Source organism: Podarcis filfolensis (genome assembly GCF_964270895.1).
Source record: "Podarcis filfolensis genome assembly, chromosome: 10".
NCBI classification, from domain to species: Eukaryota; Metazoa; Chordata; class Lepidosauria; order Squamata; family Lacertidae; genus Podarcis; species Podarcis filfolensis.
The window spans coordinates 44,307,193-44,331,962 of NC_139612.1; the positions used below are offsets into that span (position 1 = coordinate 44,307,193).

A 24,770-nucleotide genomic window follows, 5' to 3' on the forward strand; every position below is an offset into this window, starting at 1 on the left:
CCTCCATTGTCTCCCCAAAATGTTGGGTCAGTTAGTTCAGTTAGTTTAGTCTACCTCCTGAATCATAAGAGCTGCATTGCTGCCTCCACCAGTGGCCAGATAGCTCTGGAAAGCTCGCAAGCGGGGACATTAAGCGATGATGTATGTCATTTATAGATATATCAGCTATATATTTTGCAGTCTAAAATCTAGCACTGTGAACTGTTCTTTGGGGTGTCTATGTCCTGGGGCTCCTTCTTTTAGAGAAGGGTTTTTGCCCAATGTCCATAGCACTCGTGTTCTTGCAGAAATGGAGGGATGGTATTGCAGAACTATTCCACCTGCCCAATGGCACGCTGTTCGCTCTAAGTCAGCTTCAGCTCATTGTGAGGAGATTGCCCCCAATTCTGCACCTCCTTTTGGGTAAGACTTGGGACAGTTCTCCATTACAAATGCTGTGGGAAATACAGTGGTACCTCAGGTTACATATGCTTCAGGTTACAGACTCCGCTAACCCAGAAATAGTACCTCCGGTTAAGAACTTTGCTTCAGGATGAGAACAGAAATTGGGCTCCAGCAGCGCGGCGGCAGCTGGAGGCCCCATTAGCTAAAGTAGAAGAAAATCTACTGTATGTTCTAGATTTTACATCTACATTCTAGGCTTGTGTAAGCCTCCTGTGAAAATGTTCTCAAAACGGCAGAGATTTTGAGCATTATCACATATAAAGTTTTCAGGGCAATCCTATCTCTGTTTGCTCAGAAGTTCCATTGTGTACAACAGTGCAGCTTCAAATTGCCTTTGAGCCTCTCTCACATGATTTGCACTGGTGGCTGGTCATTGTTGATGCAGAAGAGAAAGCAGAGTGGTAATTTGTAATGCAAATAAACATTCTAGCTAATATGACCTTTACACCCACATTATAAGCATGGCAAGTGTGAAAATGAGCCTCAGCCTTGTGTTGTGTGTCTGCCCTTTTAGATCATTTTCTGCTACAATCTCCTGCAAATGTACAAGGATGCTTGGGAGTGTGCAAGAAACAAGTTTTGACTAGGACAGTGGACACATGCTTCAAGCGATGGACAGATCCGTCTCTTTCATATGTGTTCCTAATTAATCATTCATAATTCATTTCCACATTAATCTGCATTTTAAAAAATGTACACAAAATGTGCTGCTATGTATTGAAATAATGTACTAAAGTAATTTTAAAAATGCATTTTCCATGCATTTTGATACATTTATTGAATTGAAAATGCAAAATTTGGAGAATTGCAAATTAGACTCTGCACTTTAGCTTTGGAGGTGCAGATCAGATCAGCTCACTTCTGCAATGAACCACTCAGACATTCCTACTGATGCTTGTCCAGCTTGTGAAGATCAGTAACGGGAAGGTGGGGACTAGAATGGCAAAATGCAAGCTAGTCAAGAAATCTGCGCTCATTCTGGCTCTGCTCAAAAGATTAATCTGCACATTATCAGTCCATTCCTCCAGATAGCTATTTCATTTCCATAGACTTGGCAGTCAGTTCACAACTTCAAGTGAGTCTTTAAAAATGTTTGAATTGAAAAGTGCTGGTGACACAGCAGAGGACAGTCGCAGATATCTGCAAGATTGTTCTTGATTGATTATATTTGTAGGAGCCTTGAAGCCCCCATGAATGATGATGGAGTCAGTTACTTGTCATAATCTTGCAGTACCAGGAATCTTGGCAGAAAAGTAGGGGTGAAAGCAGAAGTGAATCAGAAGAATCTTGCGCCTGGGTTTGTTTTCCTCTTCCTTCCCCATCCACTTTTCATCTTGTGCTGTGTCTTTTCTGAAGACAGGGATTGTGTTGGGGGTGGTTGTCTGAGAGCCTTTCCGATGAAGAGCAGGTACAAACTCTGCGAACAAATGAGCAAATCAAAATAACAGTGGGAAAGGGTAGAAATAAGTATACTGATATAGGGCAATGAGAAATGGTTCTCCCTACCACCACAGCTCAATGGCACATGCATTTCCAGATATCCTTCCTGTGAGAAGCATTGCGTGGCAAGGTCCCAAACCCTCCCAGGAAGTGGAATAAAGTATTTTAGGTTAATGGGCGAAAAAGGCCACAACTTTGTTGGTTACAGAGTGTGAGTGGTATTGGCTTAGGCATTGGAAACCACATGACTATATCTGACTCCTGCCTGTCTGCAGGAGTCTTGGAAGGGTTAACCACCAGTAGGGGGAGCTCTGCTGATGCACATCAACTAGGAACTCCCCCAGGGTCACTGCTAGGGCTTGTGCCATTGCCCTAGCCCCCCTGTCTGGGGCTTCGGACAGAGACCATGCCCCCCTGGATTCCTTTAATGGAATACCCTTGAATTAGGAGGGGTAGGTGATGGCCACTACCTCCCCTGACCTTCAACCTAATATTCCAATGCCTAACCGCCAAACCGAATGGCCGGTGAAAAACCGAATGGCCGGTGCCAATTTGCCAAGCGGGGAAAAATTCCTACCAGGCCCCTTGGACAACCAAGGTGACCAACCGAGGTCCATAGCAAGGTCAAGAAATAAAGAGCCTAACCTAAGGGCAGGAGGGTGGGAGAACTGACCAAGCAGGGAGAAAACGGGCGAGTCCTCAGCCGTGGATTGGACAGCCTAAGGATGACATGGCCGAGGACCATCCAATTGCGCAGGGGCTATCCCGCCCCATGCGTGTGGGAAGGGCTTGCTCCCAGCCCGCAACCTCATTTCCCCAGAACGCGAAATGGCTTTGCAGCTGATCCTTGTGTGAGGGCCATTCCCTGTTGATCTGACTCATCGCGTGGCATCGCACACAGCAAGAGCACAAGGACTTTAAAGGAACAGCATGTTCTGCTGCTGAGCTGTAGCAGTTCCAAAAGTGGCGGCGAGGGTGTTAGACAAGGCCAAGCCACTACCCTGCCTACTGCCTCTAAGGAGCATGTAGGGAAAGCTCAGATTGCAGAACTGGAATCCAGAGAAGAAAAGAGACAGCTGGAGAGAAGATGGAAGACAGCCGATTTGCTTGGCTTCATCTTCTGGAACAGCAAGTTACCGAGGCTGGGCTGTTATTAGTGCTATTCTGAACAATGCTTGAAGCAGAAGCTTTGTCTTTTGACTCAACCCTATTGAGCAAATGGGACCATGTCCCCATATCCAATGGTTTATTTCCTTTCCATGTGCAATTAGCTGTGCCCTGCCAGAAAGCCTCTTCCCTTCCTTTCCTCTGCAGATCCTTCATCTACCTTGGCAAACTTTGTTATTAACTAGACATAATTTAGTGAAAAGATGGATGTCTGAGAAGAGCATCCCTCACTCAGTAGCATGACTATGGGGGTGCAAACAGTGTCCCAACACCAGGTGCAAGGTCTGGGGTGTGTGCAAGATTCACTGCAGCTGCTGCTGCTGAATTGCAGCTTAAAATCATTGTAATAGCATGAGTCTCATACACATCCAAAGGGAATTGTTGATCTGCTGGTCACAAATAAATACAGCTATTGAAGGTTTCCTACCTCCAGCTGCTTGCTGGTATTAGGACAGACCCATTGCAAGGTTTCCTCACACAGTGAGGTCTACACCTTGAGGAAGCCAGAGGCTTTGCTGACAGACAACCTGCAGTTTTTGCTCTTGTGGGGATAAATAACATCATTCAATAATGTGCTGTTTGCAGAAGTTCCTTCTCTTGTCTGTTCTGAATCTTCTGGCCCTAGATTCTAATATTATGAGAGAGGGAGAAATATGTTTCTCTAGCAATTTTTGCTACACTATGAATAATTGTTTACACCTCTATCGTATGTGTCTCCCACTCCCTTTACTCTCATTTAAAACAACAACAACAACAACCTAAGAAAAGACCTCAAATACTGTAACCTTTCCTAACAAAGGGATCCCAACAAAGCGGTGGGAGTTAGGGGGAGATTGTAAAAACTTCGCTGACACTCCAGCTTTTCAGAAAACACCTTGCTGTGTTGCTCCCAGACAAGCCAGACCATCACAGTGAAGAGAGAGGAAGTGATTCTTGTAAAAGTCTAGTGCACCGCAAGCCCAGCCCATCACTGCTTCTACTGCAATGCTGTGCCTGCAGCACAGAGAGGTGCAGTGCATTTGCAGATTGCTGAGGCTGGATGCACAGTGAATGCACTCCAGACTTGCACAAATGCTGCAAGGGCATTTAATCAACTAGGAAAATATTCCATCTGCACAGCACATGATTGGGAAATGTGAGAGCCAGTCAATGCATTGCTTCCTGGCCCAGTTGAAACTTAAAGAACGACTTGCCTTGGAGTTTGTGGGGAGAGGGGAATGTGCGAGAGGAGTTTGTACAGTTCACCTTCTGACCAATACTTACATGGAATTACTGAGTCATAAACCAGCTCAGTCCAGATAGGCAAATATACATGCTGGTGTGGAAAGTACGACCATGTAAGTGAGATACAGAAAGGCTGAATGGTAGAAAAAGCCAGAGATGTGGAACACCATATGACTGAATCTTCCATGAAAGCAGGCTAGGTTTAAAAAGGGAAAGAGATTAAATATAATGAGAAAAAGAAACAAAAAATCTGAGATATTGGTGGGCAGTGACTGAGAGGGGACTTTTAAGCCTAGTTTTAATTGATTTGACCTCCTTGTAACAAAAAGAGCTCTCCTCTCCAAAGGTGATGGATAAGAGGACAACCCTTTGAGATGTGTGGTGGTTCCAACCTATCTTGCATTGGGCTTGAATACGTGATGTTTATACTGAGTCTACTTAGCCCAGGATCTGTACTGACTAGTAGCAGCACTGAAGCACAAGCTATGGCCTTTCTCCAGCTGTCTTTGTGCAGTGTGAAATAATCTTAGTCACAAAAGTTATATTCTGCTGTGTGGGGCTCAGCCATATAGTTATACTGTGTGAGGGAAGCGAGCCTTGCTACGCCCAAATCATTGGTTGGACTCATTGCCTTACTCTCCGCTCTTTTCAAGGCACCTCCATTTTTCTTGCTCTCTTACTTCTCCTTCTTCATATTCCCTTTTTCTCTGTCTTTCCTTCTCTTTCTGCTATTTTTATGGCTTCCTTTCTCTTTTCCATTTCTCCCCTTTTTCATGTTCTTTCGGCCACAAAATGTTTGGGGGCGGGCCTACTAGTCCAGTAGAGGTGGAAGTTTAGAATAAACCCTATGCCAACCAATAGGCCCCTCGTCCATTTGGACGTATATCGTCACATTGACATGGCTTTTACACCACAAGAATCAAACGTAATACTAGGCGGGGAGTTACAGGACAGGAGGGCGTTGCTTGGGCAAGTTCCTCCTTTTGCTCTTTTATAAAGGGCCTCCTGGAGGAAGTGAGATCTCAAGGGAGAGAAGCGCAGGCTTCAAAGTCCAACAGTTTCTCATACTTGCTTGTCATTTGTATAACCTGCTATCTCGTTAAGCCTTGATAATCTGGGGTTTCCCTTCCTTTTCTTTCTTTGAAGACTGAACCATGTTGCAGAACAGAAGCAGCCACTCAGGTGTGGATACCACCTGCTCTGAGCCTGGCCTCTGCTACGACCATCAGAGCAAACAATGTGTACACTGTGGACCCAGAAGCAGGCGCTCTGGTACCGGCAACTCCTGCCATCTCCCCAGCCTCTGCTATGACCGCCTGGTTGAGCAATGTGTGAGCTGTGAAAAGATGCAGAGGAACACTGAGAAGGAGACAAGTAAGCAATAAAAACAATCTCCTTGACTTTTGGAAAGAGCGGGAGGGAATTGTTCCCTGGGTGCATTGAGTTCAGTTGGAATCAAATCCTATACCTATACAGGTGGATGAGAACAGGAACAGAAGAAATATTCTCATCTACTGATGACCTTGGATATCAATTGTTGTTAGCGGGATCAGAGTAGAGGTAGCATAGCCAGCCGCTAGAGAACCACAGTATGAGAGGGCTGTGGTCCAGAAATCCTGCTAATGGGTTTTTCAGAGGCACCTGTTTGATCATTGTGGGGAACAGGATGATGGACTAGATTAATCTTTGCCGTGGTTCAGCAGGATTCTTCTTATCTTCTCAAGGAAGAGCACCAGTGGTCTCCCTTAAAAGGCCTACCAATCACAATTGGCTCTTTTTCAGTCTCAATTTCATATCTATCAAATAGGAATGATAGTGAAGGCATCAGGTAAGACAGACAGGGTTGTTGTTTGGGTCGACAAGAGCAATGAGGTTGCTTCTTTGTGGGCATTTGCCGTACTCATGTTTTGGTACACGTGTGGGAAACTGACCTAGAGGAAATGAGTAACCATAACGTGTGAAGTCTGTCAGTGCAGTACCACATCTTCCTGCGTCTGGGACTGCGACACCAATGTAGAGCCTGGGGTTTTGGTATTGGCTCCACAAGTAGGTGGGGGGGTGTAACTGGGTGCCATGCAGCTTCTGACACACATCTGTTGAATTGCTGGTTGCATTTATAGCATGCTTTAAAAAAAGAAAAAGTTTGCCTTTCTATATGACAGCTTTCTATGGTTCCTATGTGGGGGAGAGCATGTTGAAGCTTAGAGATAGGGGCTGGCCTTTGGTGAGCTCATGACTAAAGGGTAATTCATCCTGAAACTTTGCACTTCACTGTAGCTCATTTGTTTAACCATGATGCTACACAGGTTTGACGGTGCCACTTGGGTAATATATATAAGTATCTGTCCACACAAAAAAGACCCCTTGGGACTGTTATAAAAAAGGTAAAGGACCCCTGGACAGTTAAGTCCAGTCAAAGGCGACTATGGGGTTGCAAAGTTCATCTCGCTTTCAGGCCGAGGGAGCCAGTGTTTGTCCACAGGCAGCTTTCTGGGTCACGTGGCCAGCATGACTAAACCACTTCTGGTACAACGGAACACTGTGATGGAAGCCAGAGTGCACGGAAATGCCGTTTACCTTCCTGCTGTCACGGTACCTATTTATCTCCTTGCATTGGCCTGCTTTCGAACTGCATTGCTATCTCAGGGCCCCATCTCAAGGTTCTAACATCTCCATTTAACCTGTAAGCAAGTGATGGGGAGGGCCTCTTCCAGAAAAGTCAGAGACACGCTGCCATTTAGAGTACAGCATATTAGGCTATATGGACAAATAGGTTTTCGTGTGCCTCCATGTGGAAACATCATCACCTCAGGGTTCCCAAATTATGGTCCTTGAGCTTCATTTAGGCAGTTCACAGCATATCACAGGGTATTTTATTGCATTACAGCTCAGATTCTATACAATATATAATAAATAGAAAGAAGCTATAAAAATGCAATTAAAAATAATACAGCATCTAGCGTAATGCATTACAATTGCCTTAACAGGCAGAAAAACCATTAAGTGATCCACCAAGGCCTTCAGCAATTTTCAAATGGGCTTGGGTAGGGGAGAGTTTGGACTCCATTGCCCTAGCATTTATAAAGCACAGCCCTTAACACTTTTAAAAACCATATAATTGGGAATGGTATGTAAGCCACACGGGTGGCACTGTGGGTTAAACCACAGAGCCTAAGGCTTGCTGATCAGAAGGTCGCAATTTGAATCCCCATGACAGGGTGAGCTCCCGTTGCTCTGTCCCAGCTCCTGCCAACCAAGCAGTTCAAAAGCACGTCAAAGTGCAGATAGATAAATAGGTACCCCTCCGGCGGGAAGGTAAATGGCGTTTCCGTGTGCTGCTCTGGTTCACCAGAAGTGGCTTAGTCATGCTGACCACATGACCCGGAAGCTTTACGCCGGCTCCCTCGGCCAATAGAGCGATATGAGCGCCGCAACCCCAGAGTCGTCCGCGACTGGACCTAATGGTCAGAGGTCCCTTTACCTTTATCTTTATGTAAGTTATTATGATAGTTATTAGGAGAGAGTGCTGAAATGAAGGGAAAGAAGGGATTAATCCATAAAACAATGAGGGCAAATTGAGCAAATGTTATATGAAAATTATTTGTTTATTATTATTTTTTTACAATATTTATATACCACTCGATTGTAAAAAAAACCCTCTAAGTGGTTTACAAAAATGAAGATTTCTGTCAATTGCTGTGATCTGCCCTACCCAGAGAGATAACAAATTATCTTTAAACCAGAATGCTAACTAGAAAAAAGAAGAGTAAAGATGGAATAGGAAAGACAGAGAAACAAAGAGTTGTAACTGGGGTTTTGGATTAAGAAATGGAACAGAATTAGACTAAGTGCACCTGATGATGTTTGAAGCACTGCTAAATAGTAACATGTATTTTAACCCCAGGTAATCAGATTTTTATTTTATTTTACAGTATTGTTTTTCTGTGAGGTTGGTTAGTCTGAGAGACAGCTCATGGCTGCAGCATCCAATCCAATTTTTGAACTTTATGGTTTTGAATCTTTCCCCCACCACCTGCATACTTTGTCTGTCATCTGACCTGCTGAAGATGGAGGGCTCAAAAGCTTGCTCAATGTCAATGTTGTGCGACGTTTTGGTTGACCTAAACAAAAGTATTGCCCAACTGTGGATCTGAGAATTTTTCCTAGGGCAGGGGCTCCCAGATGTGGGAAACCACAATCCAGAAAGCCCTCACATAACTAGTTGCCTGTCATACTTCATATGGTGGGATGATCACAAAACAGGCCTCCTAGAATGAGCTTAAAGCAGAGAGGGGACATATTTCATTGTTTGTAGTTACAGTTGTCAGGATAGGACTGAGAAGGCCCAGGTTCAAATCCCCACTGCAAGGAAAGTCCGCTGGGTAACCTTGGGCCAGTTATATTCTCACAGCCTAATTTATCTCAGTGTCGTTGTAAGGATAAAAGGAGAAAGGGGAACGAACCCTGTAATCTTCCCTTGACATCCTGGAGGAATTGTGGGACAGAAAAAAAAGTAAAGAGACAACATAATACAGTGGTACCTCAGGTTAAGTACTTAATTCGTTCCGGAGGTCTGTTCTTAACCTGAAACTGTTCTTAACCGGAAGCACCACTTTAGCTAATGGGGCCTCCCACTGCTGCCGCGCCGCTGCTGCACGATTTCTGTTGTCATCCTGAAGCAAGGTACTATTTCTGGGTTAGCGGAGTCTGTAACCTGAAGCGTATGTAACCTGAAGTGTATGTAACCCAAGGTACCACTGTACTGCTGACCATTTCTGCTCTAATGCTGAGATAACTCAGTTGCTCCAAAAGCCCCATTCCAAACTCAGTGAACATGACCCACTGTCAGACTGCCATGTATGTCTGCAAGGCCTCTCCATCAGTTCTGTTAAAAGACAGCTGCATCAGGCCACTCCCTCAACTGTCAGCACTCAGTCAGGTGGAAAGAGATAGAGAGACTGGACTGCAGGACCCTCTCTGTTGGCACGAGCAGCAGCTTTTGAGTCATCTCCAAATTTTCCGTTCCTGCTGTTCACTACAAGAGCTCTGTAAATAGGAATTAGTGCCTGGTCTTGCTTTTTCCCCTCCTCCCTCCCAGTCCCTTTTCCTCTAGTGTCATGCCGCTTAGATGGCGAGTCTGAAAGCAGAGACTTATATTTGTAAGCTGCTCTAGAAGCCTTTTTCAGTGGAAGAGTGGGATAAAGATGCCCCCTCTGTTTTCCTCCACAGCAGCCCCCATTAAAACCCAAGCACCTAGAGGAAATGAGTAACCATAACTCAGGAACCAAGACTCAGGGACATTCTACCATATGTGGTGGATATGTAGGAAAATACAGGTATTCTGGGAGAGTATACATGCAGAACTGCAAAAAAATGCTAAAGATCTCTTTCAATAAAAAACCAGAGGCCTACCTCCTGGGAATAACAGATTTGGATATTCCACAAAAGAGGAAGGGTATCTTTTTATACGCGACGACGGCAGCAAGAGTTTTGATCGCAGCAAAATGGAAGAGTAATGAAATCCCCTCTATACAAGATTGGATCCAAAAGCTGACAGAATATGCCGAATTAGATGGTTTATCAGAAAAAATAAAGAATAAATCAAAACAGGAATTCGTTTCAAAATGGGAGGTTTTCAAAGAATATCTGGGGGAAAAAATCAAATATCTTTAATACGGTCAGTGACCAGGAAGTAATTTATAAAAATATGACATTAAAAGTAGTATTGTGCTACAAATAACAGTAGAAATATGGCCAATTCACAGAATTGGTACTTATATTTATGACCAGGTTTCGACTTTTAAAGTTTTAAAAATTCAGTTCAGGTGTCGCTACTGTTTATTATCGTTCCTTCGATGTTTACAATTTGAACTCCGTTGTTGACGTCATTGCTCGTCTTATTCTTGTTGCAATGTAACAGTACTTTGCCACGGACCTGTTAATTTCGGGCTCTTTGTCAGCTAAGAGGTGTCTGATATAGGTGTCGTCTGTACTGCGAGGTATTTTCCTCAGAATCGGTTCGATCAGCTCTTTTCTTGAGTCTCGATATAATGGGCAGTATAAGATGACATGCCCAATGGTTTCGATTTCATTGCTGTTACAGGGACATAATCTTTGTTCTATCGGTATTTTATTGTATCTTCCCTCTAGAAGAGCTGAAGGGAGAGCGTTAAAGCGGGCCCTGGAAAATGCCCATCGGTGTTTAGCGTTGTCTAGAACTTTGAGATAGTTTGCTAGATGGGGCCTTTGGGGGTTGTATAAAAGTTTATAAGTTATCGGAAGTTGATTGAAGTCATTTTGGGCTTCAATGTCCCTGAGTCTTTCTTTGATTATGTTCTTGGCCCTTCCCCTTTCTAAACTTAATAGATACTCTGGGGAGAGACCATATGTGGCCAGTTTTCTGAGAGTGCCCTTCAACCAACTAGATTGGAATTTGTCAAGAAGCATCAGGGAAAGTAGTCCAACCGGCGAGTTGTTAAGTCTTAGCCAAGTGCATAAGGTTCTTATCCATACTTTGGCTTTAATGCTGTATAAGCCCGCTTCCAGTCGTAGGGCGGTGTTTGGGACACATTTAGGTCCTTGCAGGAGTGATCTAAGGAAACCTGATTGTATCTTTTCATATGGGTCTAGATTAGAGAGGGAGACGAGTGGTGCGCCGTATAGTATTTGTGCTGTTGGTTTTGCAACGAATAGTTTAATTGTAGCAGGAATGAAATTTCCCCCCGTTGTACGATGGAATCTTAGGATTGCTGTTGTACTTTTTTGTGCTGTAGAGGAGCTGTAATTTATGTGGGCAGTCTTCTTCCTTGATGCTTGGAATATAACTCCTAGATATTTAAAGCATGTCACTTGTTCAATCTCCTGATTGTCTAAATTCCATCTGTATATTTTCCTTTTGTTAGAGAAAACCATGATTTTTGTTTTTTGGTAGTTCACTGCTAGTTTCTCTTCTCTACAGTATTGGGATAAGCTGTTAAGAGCTCTTTTGAGGCCCATCCGAGTCTGGGACAATATAACCGCATCGTCTGCATAGAGTAGGATAGGCAGTTTTTTGTCTACTAATTTTGGGGCGTGTATATCCGCTCCTTGTAGGTGGTCTATTAGGGAGTTTATATAGATGTTGAACAAAAAGGGGGCCAAAATGCATCCTTGTTTAACTCCCTTTGTTGTTCTAATGAAATTAGAGAGTTGACCTTCTTGGCTGCATCTTATACGAAGTCGTGTGTTGTTGTACAGTTTGTATATTAGTAGCAGCAGACGTCGGTCTATGGATGATTTGTTAAGTTTGTCCCAGAGTTGGGTTCTTGGGATGGAGTCAAAGGCTGCTTTAAAGTCTACAAATGCTGCGAATAGGTGGTGATTGTGGTGCGACGTGTATTTCTCAGCTAGGTGCTGTAAGATCAGGCAGTGATCCATTGTGGATCTCCCCTGTCTAAATCCTGCCTGTGCATCATCAAGAATCTTCACTCTTTCTATCCATTCGCACAGTTTCTCGCTGAGGTGTTTAGCGTATAATTTACTTATTATATTCAGGAGGCTTATAGGTCTATAGTTGGAGGGATCGTCCCTCGAGCCTTTCTTGTAAATGGAAATAATGATGGAAGTCCCCCAGTCGTATGGAATCTGTGCAGTTCTATCTATATATGTGAACAGAGAGGCTAGCAAGGGGGCCCACCAGTTCGCATTGGTTTTAAAAAGTTCCGCTGGTATACAGTCAATTCTGGGGGCTTTAATATCTGAAAAATAAATATAGTAGTTTAAATTCTGTTGCAGCATTCGAGGAACTTCAGTAATAGTTGCAAGGTAGATGTAAGAAATTAGATTTATTGAGAATAAGTTTAATTATGATAAAAGTGTGTATTGGCAATAAGTAATATGAATTTGAAATATGGAATAGACGGGAGGTTGGGTCTTTAGTGTTAAGACCAATAGATGTTTTATTGTTTGCTAAGAAAATTATGTGTCTATGGTTATTTTTGTAATTTGTGTGTAATTTGGTATTTGTGTTTTTTTTGTTCTTTTTTCTTGTTGTATAAATAAAAAACTTTAAAAAACCAAAACCCAAGCACCAACACCTCTTGCTGCAGACCCAGCTTGCTCATCTTTACTCTTCGGAATTTACATTCTCATGGGGCTAGTTTTGGCAGTAGCTGCAGTGCTGTGCATTGTAATCCTGAAACAAAAGAGGAAGAAGAGGATGCGAGGAGCTGAAAAGGAGAATTCTACAGGTAGGCATTGCCAATCTTCACAACAATAGATATTCACACATTTGGGGAGTTGCCATCTAGTTCCAATCCAATGGCATATACACAACAAGCCATACAATGCATGGTTTTTGCCTGCAAAGTACTGAGAGCAGAACTGATTCGTCTTATTCTAATTATCTGTTAGCGATCACCAGGGGCATCTAAGTGCCAATTGCTCCATAAATGACTTTGCTCACCAGTATTAATCATTTTGATTATGGTGCACATCCACACATCATTTACTGATATATCCTTGAATTTGCCCTTGGATAACCAAAAGCAGGAAAGGCTTTCCCATTACCATGTGATATAGTTTGTTGGCTTTACATTCCTTGGACCTAACTGCATTTACAGCAGAGCTTTCCAAACTTTTCATATTGGTGACACTTTTTAGACATGCAACATTTCACGACATAGTAATTCAGTTTTTCTAGGAAACCGGAGGTTAAACTCACCCCTTTTCAGCCCCGGGAAGAGTGCAGGGAGTGTTTGCGCGACACGCCTACACACTGCAGTGGACATACACCGTTTGGAAAGCTGTGATTTACAGGCTTAACCTGGCTGTACCTCTCCCAGAAATATCCTGGGAAATGTAATTCCATTGGTAGTGGCAGAAATACTTAACAGAGTGGTCTCAGCTCCTCCACAAACTACAATTCCTAGCATCATGGGAGTTCAAAGTGATATAAATTGTGCTTGTCGTGTACCTGTGTCTTTTGTTTCTGACCTTCCCCCCATGATCTCACCTTGGATATTTCAGGACCTGGCCAAGAGTACCTTGCCCCCTTCCACCAGCATGCTACAAGGGGGCTGACTTTGGAGCTGTTCTTTGGGGAAACTCTTCCCCTCTCTCTTCCCAGCTACTGTTGCCTAGGCAACAGAAGCCCATGGCAGCCTATGGCCTGCCTGGGAGTAGGGGGTGACTAGGAAGGGAAATAATTTTGTGACCAACAGTTCTTTTGTAAGTCACCTTGAGTCCCATCAGGGGAAAATGGCAGGGTACAAATAAATATATAAGAAGAAGAATTCTTCCTGGATAGACCCCAGAACAATCTTGAATGGGTTGGAGAAGTAACAGCAGGAAGGATTCACATTTGGGTCCAATTTGAAGGCAACTGCCTGGGCTATTCAGGGGCCAATGCCAATGTCAGTCCCGTATATCTTAGCTCACTTTCCTCTTTTATTATCATGTTCCGCTTAACCAAGTTATGATTTTCTTCTTGTCGCCTCATACAAGACATCCCTGAAGTTTTCAGATGCTGTGAAGAGGAGAATGCTAAAGGTGAGCATGGAGGGAACTTTTGTAAGAGTATAACCTGGGGCAAGGCTAGGAAACCCTTTTCAGCCCTACTGGGCAACCTTAATGGGGGGGCACATGCCACTGACATGCGGGGCCACAAGCAAAAGTGGGTGGAGCAATGAAGATAAAGGACCCCTGACCATTAGGTCCAGTCATGGCTAACTCTGGGGTTGCGGCACTCATCTCGCTTTATTGGCCGAGGGAGCCAGCGTACAGCTTCCAGGTCATGTGGCCAGCATGACTAAGCCGCTTCTGGCGAACCAGAGCAGCGCACGGAAACACCGTTTACCTTCCCGCCAGAGCGGTATCTATTTATCTACTTGCACTTTGACATGCTTTCAAACTGCTAGGTTGGCAGGAGCTGGGACAGAGCAACGGGAGCTCACCCCATTGCGGGGATTCGAACCGCCGACCTTCTGATCGGCAAGTCCTAGGCTCTGTGGTTTAACCCACAGTGCCACCCGCGTCCCCAGTGTAAATGTTACCTTTGCATATTAGGTAAGGTTCTGTAGCCACTCACACCCCCCTCTCCATCCTCCATCCAAGGGAGCTAGATGAGATATTATCAGAGTTCAAGGACACATTTCAGCCAGGCAAAAACACTCAAGGAAGGGGTGAAGAAACCATCAGTAATGATTGTGGGCTGGGGAGGGGCTGTGGGCTGCAGAAAGCACAGAGGGTCAGAGAAGAGAGCATGGGAAAGCAGCACCCAGCCCACAGACCTGAGGTGCTTCACTCCCTGACCTATAGACATTGCTGCTGATGATGTTCTAAAAGGCAAGGGGGCCTCTTATCCTACACTTCTCTACTGCTTTCACATTACTCATTAAGCTGTTTCTCTTTCAGAAAATGAGAAGTGTGTCATTGCCTTTGAAAATGAACCTCACAAAGGCCACAGTTGCAGTCCAGGAGATGGTGATCCTGAAATACTTATGTGCCCACATTCAAACGATGCTTTAAACACTGCCAGAGATGATGCCTTAAAAAGAGAAGTCCAGTATACTGCTATGGCAGGAAGTGATGTCACGGAGGCAGCTTCCCTGACTTCCTGTGATAAACAATGCAACCCCACCTTTCCACTGCCGGCAACGGAACTTGGGGCAACTGAGTTGGTGACCACCAAGACTACTCAGGAGAGCGTCATCTGGGACGAGGAGGAGTCGGAGTCATAGCCAGTGGCGTAGCGTGGGGGGGTGCAGGGGGGCCCGGCCGCACCGGGCGCAACATCTGGGGTTAGGGCAAATCCATGGGTTAGGGGGCGCAAATCCACGGGTTAGGGGGCGCAAATTACTTGCCTTGCCCCGGGTGCTGACAACCCACGCTACGCCACTGGTCATAGCAACAAGTTCTAGAGGGCGGAGACTTGAAGACTCTCCCTCAAGCATCATAAAACTCCCTTTCAACTCAAAAGAGGAATAGTGGATGGACAGATTTACAAAGGGCTTGCCTCATTGTAACTGGAAGAGAGTTTGTTATTTCCCACATTGTAGAGATGTTGAAACAGTCTTTTAGCTGCCAGAAACTCCCAGCAATTGCTTTAAGAAAAAGGAGACTACTGGGACACTTTATACCAAGGGCGGGAGATTTCAAGCCTGGCTATTCTTATTGGCCCTGCTCAGGGCCCCCTTGGAGTGCTTTTACCTGGCTGGAATGTGCCCCTGAACTGTGACAATTCCTCTTGCTTGCCTGGATGTAGGTGTGCATGTGTGTGAGAGAGTGTGAACTGCTGTTTTTTGGCAGAGCTGGAATGCAGCCTGCTGTACAAAGGAGAGTCACTTCCCCTGCACCACCCACTTATGTCTCTAGCCATTCCCACTACTGCCATCCCCACTGCTACCCCACCCCACTCCAACAACGAAATGTGGTCCTTGGGTTGAAAAGCGTTTTCCCACCCTGCCAAGGCATCCCTCCTCTGTAATGTTTTCAATTGGAGAAGCTCTGGAAAATGTATATCTCATGGAATAAAATGATTGCTTTCAGCTCACATTTACCTTAATCTTAATTTCCGCACCCTGAAACTCCCCTGGCAATATGATGGTGAGTTACTAAGTGGGAATGAAAAATGATGACTGCAAGTGGACAGAAATACCCAGTGGAAGTTTAAATGAGCTATTTGAACCACTAAGGAGCATATTTTTTAATGTTTGAAATTATTTTTATTCCACAGTGTTATATAATTCTTTTTGAAAACAGCTTTGATTTTGTGTGTGTGTTTTTTACAAGCAAGCAGTGTATAAAATTTATGAAATAAGATAAAATAAACATTGGCAATATAAGATATAAGACTGCATATTTACTTTAGATGTAATACAAAATAATTTGAATGTGGCATACGTACACTCAGTGGCTAGTGGTCCTTATTCTGCAATATTCTTGTTATCCTTCAACATTTGATAGCTTAATGAAGCTGGACTTTTTCTTTTTTACATTCAGCCCACAACTTCAGCCCACAACTTTACAATTCTGTTCTTTCTCTTTTCTTAATCCTGGTCAGGGAATGTCAAACATGGTAGGTCCCAATTTTTTGGGGGTGGGGATTACAGATTGTATGTGTAGTCCAAAGGGCAGTTTCTTGTACAGCTACAAAGCTTTTATTAAAATCAGCTTTAAATACTCCTATAAAATAACCACCCACAACTATTTCTTAGGGTTGAAAACATAAATGCAATGGGTCTGAAAAGTTTCAGAATTGTAGAATGTTAAAGAAAAGGAAGGAAGCTAGGGTATGGTCAGCTGAGGTCCTGCAGGACCATGGACAGAGATCTGGGCATCTTGCTATAGATATAGCGAGTATATCTGCTCAAATCTCCCCCCCCACACACACACACGTAAAAGTTTCATGTTCCACAATTCAGTTTAACAGGATGCAGATGGTATGACCAGGTGAAGAAGGAAGGTTGAGCTTCTAAATAGTTTTTATAAATGCATATCCTGTGGCAAAACTCTCTATGTTCAAAGGGGAAGTAGATATGCAAAATATCTGAGATATTTGCTAGACTGAACTGGCCTACCACAGTGCTCTCTCTCCATCAGCAGCTACCTATTAGCCAGTCCCAGCCTAGCATGTCTCCTTGATAAGCTGCATTCTGCAGGAGAGTTTCTTCTTCAAGTCCCCAAAAGCCCACTTCACAGCAACTTGGAGCAGAGCTTTCCATGTGGCTGCCCCCCTTCTGCAGAAGAGCATCCCTGCTGAGATACATCAGGTGTCCGCTATTTGTATTTTCTGGAACTTTTGTACCTTTTGTAAAAATTTATGGAGGATAAATCCATAACTACTAGCCATCATTGCCATGGTTTGCTTGCATGGTTGCAGCAGTAGAGCTCTGAATACCAGTTGCTCAAAGCCACAGGAGGGGAGAATGCTTTCGTGCTGGGGTCCTGCATGCAGACTTCTCATAGGCATCTGGTTGGCCACTGTGAGAACAGGATGCTGGAGCAGATGGCCTGATCCAGGAGGCTACTGTTGTTGTTGTTGTTTAGTCGTTTAGTCGTGTCCGACTCTTCGTGACCCCATGGACCAGAGCACGCCAGGCACTCCTGTCTTCCACTGCCTCCCGCAGTTTGGTCAAATTCATTTTGGTAGTTTCGAGAACACTGTCCAACCATCTCATCCTCTTGTCCCCTTCTCCTTGTGCCCTCCATCTTTCCCAACATCAGGGTCTTTTCCAGGGAGTCTTCTCTTCTCATGAGGTGGCCAAAAGTATTGGAGCCTCAGCTTCAGAGGCTACTCTTAGGTTCTGACAAAAACAATTGAAGGTGTTTTCATTTCAACAGGTTTCTCCAACTGGGCAAAAAGGCCTCTCCCTGTGGTGCTTGTTCTGTACTGCTTTAAAACCTGCCTTTCGTTCTTCTTCTTTTTTTGTACTTGTAAAATTTTGTTTCTAGTTGTTTTTATATAAACCTCTATGAGATTCATGTGGAGGACAAATAAATTAATAAAGCAAATAATATATAAATATGTGTGGATAGGAATGTTTGTCTTTGGGCGCCTGGTAAATGCAAGATTGATTGGATAGCCAGGAGGTCTGCTAGTTTTGTCCCAGACATGCTAACAGCCTGTCACAAGCCTCTGTTGTTTTCTTCTCACTATCCTGCCAGGAAGTGTTTGTTAATGTGACTCTGATCACCTCATGGTGCCTGTGTGTGTGTGTGTGTGTGTGTGTGTGTGTGTGTGTGTGTCTGTTGTCTAGGGTCGGGGAGGTGAGCGTGGTGACAGCTGCTCTCATCTCTCTGGGTAAGTTTTCACTGACATTTTTTTCCAGTTCCCTTTCATGAACAAGACAAAAACCTCCCCTTTCAAGACAGAGTCTGTATTGTGTTTGTTTGAATACATTATTAATTTCTCTGCTTGGGGGGTGGAGGCGGGAAATCTTACCTGGCTTGTGCTGATTTGCAACACAAGAAGAGTCTTAGAAAACCCCAGTGATAGATGGAGGGGTTGGCGAGGGGGGCGGGGAGAGAAGGCAAATCTTTTCATTGCAAAAGAAAACCTCCAACAACATCCACAAAACCCCACAGCGTGAATAGAGCATTTTGCTTTCTCTGAATGTGGCTCCAAACAGATCTTCTGTTGTTAGGAGTGAATGGATTGCTTTGGTGCAAAGAAAGGAATCTTACAGCAGATCTCTAGGCAGTATGTGGTAAATTGGCAAGATTTCTGACTTCCAGTGGTTTAGCAGCAGCAGCAGCTATGAAATTTTCTAAATTAGGCTGCTGAAACAAACAAACAAACAGACAGACAGCAAGGGAAGGACTTCTATGAGTTCAGTTCAGGTTCTGAAAATAAGTACCTGAGATAAGCATGTGTTCAGAGGCAATGTGTACACACACCTGACTCCAGTAGGTGAATTTCAGGGTTAGGAACATACAGACATAGGAGCTGTCTTATCCCAAGTCAGATTAATGATCCATCTAGTCTTGCATAATCTACACTGACTGGCAATGGGTCTCCTGGGTCATCTATTATTATTATTATTATTATTATTATTATTATTATTATTATTAATTTTATTTATTTCATAAAATTTGCATACCACTTGATTGTCGAGAAAACCCTCAAAGTGGATTACAAAAAAGATAAAACAATACAATTATCACTTTAAAAATTGCAACCGTAATTAAAAACTTACAGAATGTTAAAACCATAATAGAACAGACTAGAACAAATGAAAACTCATACAAACTTTCTAAACACCCAGGTAGGCTTGTCTAAATGAAAATGTCGGAGTGCTGGTGCTGCCACACTAAACTCTTGAGTTGTTACAGGTGCAGTGTGGGTATTATGTGGCCCCTTTCAGAGGAAAAATGGGGAGCAAATGTGATTACAGAGTGGGAAGAGTCAGGTCCTGCTTGCCAGCTTCCCATAGGCATCTAGTTGCTACTGTGAGAGCAGGATGCCCGATGGGCCTTTGACCTGATCCAGCAGGGCTCTGCTTTGGTTCTTACACGCTGTTAATCAGAAGGTGCCCTCCTGTCACCAGGTGGCACTCTTTTACCACATGCCTCACAAAAAGAGTTCCTCAGGTAGAGATGCTCAGCACTGTAATTGGTACCTGGCTGGTTTTAGACCCATTTCTCCTGGCTTTTTTGTGTCTCCAGATTGGCCACCATCCAAGACTGTAGAGAGGCCTCTGGCCCTATTATTATTATTATTATTATTATTATTATTATTATTATTATTATTAAAAAAATTGTCAGAACTGTAATCAGAAAAGATCTTGGTGACTGCTCTTATCTATCAAGGGAGGGAAATGGGGGCAGCGGGCTGTCAGGTGTTTGAGAAACATGGCACAAGGGACTTTTGACAGGCGAGAGGAACCTGTGAAAGTTGGCCCTCAGGGGGTGGGAACTGGTAGTGATCTGGTTCTCCGAGCCAAAAAGTTTCCTCACCACTATTCTAGGTTAATGAAATACTTTGGAATGTAAGGGGGAAATCTATTTGGAAGGGAAGAGTGGACAGAGTTTCCTCATGCTGCCCAAACACTTACTTACCCCCACCCTAAAAGGGCTGGCAGTGGCACAGAATCCAAACTGCAGACTGACTGACACAGACATATTTTTCTGGCATAGACATAATTTGATCGGCAAGGTTGATGCCAATTCAACCTGTGCAATGCCATCCTTCATTTAAAAGGTACCGTTTGTGTGTCCATCACTTGTCCAGCAGCTGGACAAAAGAGATGCTACTGAGGAGAGGGTTGCCAGGAGAAAAGAAGTAACCTGCTGAGGAAAAATATCCTTGGGGAGCACAAATTATGTAATTTTTAGCTCTTTCATAGCTGACAGCAGGCTCAGCAACTATTCTAACATCAGCAGTTTGCATTCCCAACAGAGCTGTCCAACTAGCAAAGCCAAAGAGTCATTTATGAATTTCAACAATGCACCCATACAAACACTGGGGTGGAGTGGGGGGGAGGAGTAGCCAGATATCCCCCTTGCATTTACTGACTGACTATCCAATAAGTATTAGCAGAGGTCATTAAGTGCTTTCTTTTCGGCACCCCTGCACAAAGACCCTAATTTAGCAGAGCTGAGATAAAGCTGATGCTATATATTTATTTGCAGCTAGTGGGCTTAATTATTACCATGATTAATCCCTATAGCTCCTGAGTAGTTACTTAATTATCACCGTGATTAATCCCTATAGCTCCTGAGTAGTTACTAATAATACCAACTTGGGGTATTAATTCACCACAGATGTTATTTGGGGAGGGGAGTGAATGTGATATCGGGTTGCTTCAACTTTTATTGTTTAATCCAGTCTATATTAATGCAGAAGTAAATCTCATGAAGTTCAGTGGGACCTGCTACCTTTGGAAGAAGCGGTCTATAGGAGTTGGTTACATGTATTAGCAAGGGGCAACTGCCTGTGTATTAGCGTGAGCTCAGGATCACAGCCTCAGAATCATGTGCTCCTTACTGGGCTCCTTAAATAGCAAGCTTGTAAAGCACCATTAAAGAAACCGAATCATGCATTTTCTGCTATTTCCCCCTCTCTTTTTTAGCTTGCAAAGGATGCACATTTTATTCAGTGTCATGCAATTTGGGGGCAGATGACTTCATTCCTAGAAATAATTCTCTCACCTTCCCTGTGTGTGGCTATACGACTCTCTCAATTAATTCTAAGCTTCTAATTACTTGGAAATGTTAAGCGTTTCAATTTGTTCCCTCTTATCCTTACCAGTGTAACCGTAAATTTAAAAGCCAGTGTTGGCTTGTTTTTTTCTTCTACTTTTAAAGATGAAATTGTGTCTTCACTGATTTCATTCCCTGAACTCCCAGCTTTTCTTGCCTTGCTTATCTGGTCCCCACCATCCCTGATATTAAAAAATTCCCAAGAATTCATAATTTTTAAATTGCTGTCTCTAGTCCTCCTCCCCTCTTTCCCCCTCTTAAATGACTTCAGGGAAGAGGCTGGCTGGTTCCCCGTGCTGAGTCTATAGGGGGACAAGGCCTTCCTGGTATCTCTCATCAGCATCCGTCCGTAATCACTACCCACTGTGTAATGACAGTAATTAGGAAGAGCAAAAATGCCTCAGGACTGGAAGAGCTGACAGAGTTTAGGGGAGCCAGATGGTGTTTGCACTTAAGGAAGGATTGGGAAAAAAAACAGGAAAAAAGATTATCTCATCTCGTTAAATCAGCTTTCATTTCTTTTATTTAGTGTCACAATTGGTTTGGTCGTAGAGAGAGTACAAAAGGACTTGGCAGATTCTGCAGACCAGCACACCAGCATGTCCGATTGATGCAGAAATCTAATAAACACCCACAACACGGCTGATTATCACACAGCCCATTCCTATGGGCCCCTGTGCTGAGTTAGCAGTTCATAGGCTCAGGTGGGGCAGGACATAAAGGCATGGGAATCACAACACATTCTTTCCCCCCGGGCACCTGTAGTTAACTAACACTGAGCAGCTAATGTAATATAAGCCATCAATATTGTTCTACACATGCTCCAATTCTCCAGGCAGTGGGAACTTCAGGAGTGAAGAGTGTATTCAGGTTCTGTTACCTTTGAAAGGTCTCATGGCATTTTGTAATATTTGCATTTATTTATAAATATACAGGTTGAGCAGAGGTGACTCACAGCATCAGATGCCCCAACAGTTGCCCCAAAGTTTGCTGCTCACTACCAGATTTCTAGGGGAACAATCAGATTTTTTTTTACAGAGAGTCTCAGCTCTCTGTGTCCTTTCCCCAGTCTCCTCTCCCTAACCAGATGTGGGACCAAAAGGTGAATCATCTTCCTGCTTTCCTTCTTGGTCTATTCACGAAGGTGGTAGAAGTTTGAGGTGACGATCTTACCAAGTGGCTTTCCAATACCCTTTGCTCCCACTGACTCAGAACCTCTTATAATTAGAGTCATGGCACTGAAAGGAATACCTGAAGGATCATTTAGTCCAACTTCAACCTGTTGCTTCACTATTCCCGGTTTCCTGTGTTTGTATAACACCAAGCCCCCGCCCTCCGAACAAATATTGCAGATTCTAATGGGAATATTCCCTTTCCCCTGGAACACATTGCCCACCCTGAACCTGAGTGCCTTATTTGTTGCCAGTATATCAGGGAGATGTTTCTGGACAGTAGGAAAAGGGAAACATCTCCCCTCCAAAAAAATCTTCCCAAGAAGAGGGGAGAAGACTGAGCTAATCCCAAACCACAATCCCTTCCAGGTTGTTAAGAAATCAAAGGTGCTGAAACAGACCAATGTCCTGTTTTGCTTTACTTAATTTTCCTCTCCCTCCAACTTCCTTCCAAAATTCTATGGCTCACTGTTGGCCTGTTTTCCTGTTTTTGTTTTACATGATAGGTTTGTTTTAATTTACAACCCAATAAATTTCTGTCTCTCTGGGATGCTGAAACAACAGCCTTATTTTTCCATGTTAGCATCCTACTTCCAAGCACATTGGCTCCTAAATCTTCCCAAATTCGTATATTTGGAGGGATTATGACATATTTACACATTAATATATTGAAATTTATTAACACGTGTATATGAGGCAAGGTGGAGGGTTTTTTACCTTTTTCCCTGGACAGATACATTTGAGTTGGTTTAATACAAGACATTTGGACCATACCACATCCTAGGGTAGGGGGTATTCACAAAACAAGACAATTGTGGATGTAGTTGTATATGCAAAGACTCCACTGGAGCTACCACCCCTTTGTTCAGGACTCCAGATCTTGGGGAAATCCCCCTTCTTACAGATGTTTGTGCTTTAAGTGTGGATGCCTAGGAAGTGTGGGTGTCAGAGGCAGGACTAGTCCACACTGCCCTGCTCCTTGTTCTTCCCTTGTTGAATACACATGCTAATAACACCTGAGTAGCTCTTCTATCTGTAACCTGCTGCAGGTGAACATAAAACCATTTCCCACTATTCCACCATCCTCCCTCTTGTCACCCCAGTGGCTGAATCATGGGAAACGGCTGCAGTGTGAACATCAAACAGCCCAGTTTAGAATCTTAGAGTTGGAAGGGACCCTGAGGATCAGCTATGCAATGCAGGAATATGCAGCAGTTGCTTATGGGGACTGAACCTGCAACCTTGGTGTTATCAGCACCACACTCTAACCAGCTGAGCTATCTAGGTGTGGACAACCTTTGGTCCTCAGCTGTTGCTGAACTACAACTTTCATCAGCCCCAGAAAGCCTGGACAATGGTCATGGGTCGTGGGAGTTTGCATGCAAAGCAGATGCTCCATCCCTGAGCTACAGCCTTTCCCCTTCTTTGCTTTTGTTCAATACGCTTTCCTCAGTTCTCAAGGGAATTTGGAATTGATCATCTCTCTTTCTCTAAAACTGTGAGATATAAATATCTTGCCTACTTACCACGTCTGAAACTTGCGAGATATTAAAAGAGACCTAGAGAACAATAGCGGAGAGAGGCGAGGGAGAGAGTGGTTGGCTGGTTCCCTGGGGTGGGTGGAGCTAGATTGTCACCCAAGACCCATAATTAACTGGCTGTGTCATTTGACTCCTGTGTAAGAAAAGGCTGCTCCTTACTCAGTTATTACTCAGGAAATTGTTGTCGGGGAACTATGGCACGGCGTGCAACTGAAACCGCTATGTTGATGTGATTGGGCTATACTATGGGTAGGCAAACTAAGGCCCAGGGGCCGGATGAGGCCGAATCGCCTTCTCAATCTGGCCTGCAGACGGTCCGGGAATCAGTGTGTCGTACATGAGTAGAATGTGCCCTTTTATTTAAAATGCACCTCTGGGTTATTTGTGGGGCATAGGTTTTTGTTCATTCCCCCCCCAAAAAAAATAGTCTGACCCCCCCCCCAAGGTCTGAGGAACAGTGGACCGGACTCCATCTACAAACAAACTTTGATCTGGTTTTGGAAACCCTGGAGCTCCCCTTTGGCTGCTTCCAGCCAATTGGTCGGTCACTCAGTGCACTAAACTTACCAAATCTACTGCATGGCAAAAGGCAGGTAAGTGTATGGAGGCTGACCTGCCAGCCCATCACCCTTGAATCTTGGAGCATATCCACACAGAACAAGGTGGAAATATTGTGCATCAAAACAACAGGTATTCACCGGCTTTTTGGGGGGGGAGGAATGGGGGGTGTAAAGAGTTCAGATAAATACACATACATATGCACACAACTAACATCAAAGAACTTCAGAAAACTGATCTTCCATTTTTGGTAGACCTGGTGACTATGAGGCCTGGATAGCTCTGGCTTCTGAGAAACAAGTAGTGTAGATCTACCCCTCTCTTGTTTCTCACCTGCTGTTTATCTATGTATTCCCGCCCATAATTCTTTCCCGGTAGGGTTGCCAGACCTCCAGGACTGACCTGAAGTATCCAGGTGGCAGGTGGCAGGCCTGAATCTCCAGGTGGGCAAGGCTGCCTTTAAGAACAGTAACACAAGAATTAAGAAGGCTGTGCACACAGCTTGCAAATCTCGGTCTGGCAGCAGCTGGCTACATATTATAGC

General features: G+C 44.0%; 1 protein-coding gene across 1 annotated transcript; it reads left to right on the forward strand.

Annotated features, from left to right (window-relative positions):
* Positions 1-1,293: 1,293 nt before the first annotated feature.
* TNFRSF13C (TNF receptor superfamily member 13C) lies at positions 1,294-16,160 on the forward strand. The gene is made up of 6 exons (XM_083573862.1): positions 1,294-1,741; positions 5,422-5,649; positions 12,342-12,503; positions 13,759-13,803; positions 14,668-14,996; positions 15,161-16,160. Exons 2-5 carry the CDS (start codon positions 5,430-5,432, stop codon positions 14,991-14,993), a joined length of 753 nt encoding a protein of 250 aa, XP_083429988.1. The 5' UTR covers positions 1,294-1,741; positions 5,422-5,429; the 3' UTR covers positions 14,994-14,996; positions 15,161-16,160.
* The last annotated feature ends 8,610 nt before the right edge of the window (positions 16,161-24,770 follow it).

Coding starts and splice junctions, on each gene's coding strand:
- TNFRSF13C (XM_083573862.1), top strand. CDS start 5,430: ATGTTGCAGAACAGAAGCAGCCACTCAGGTGTGGATACCACCTGCTCT. Junction 5,650..12,341: donor GAACACTGAGAAGGAGACAA/GTAAGCAATAAA, acceptor CCAAAACCCAAG/CACCAACACCTCTTGCTGCA. Junction 12,504..13,758: donor TGAAAAGGAGAATTCTACAG/GTAGGCATTGCC, acceptor GCCTCATACAAG/ACATCCCTGAAGTTTTCAGA.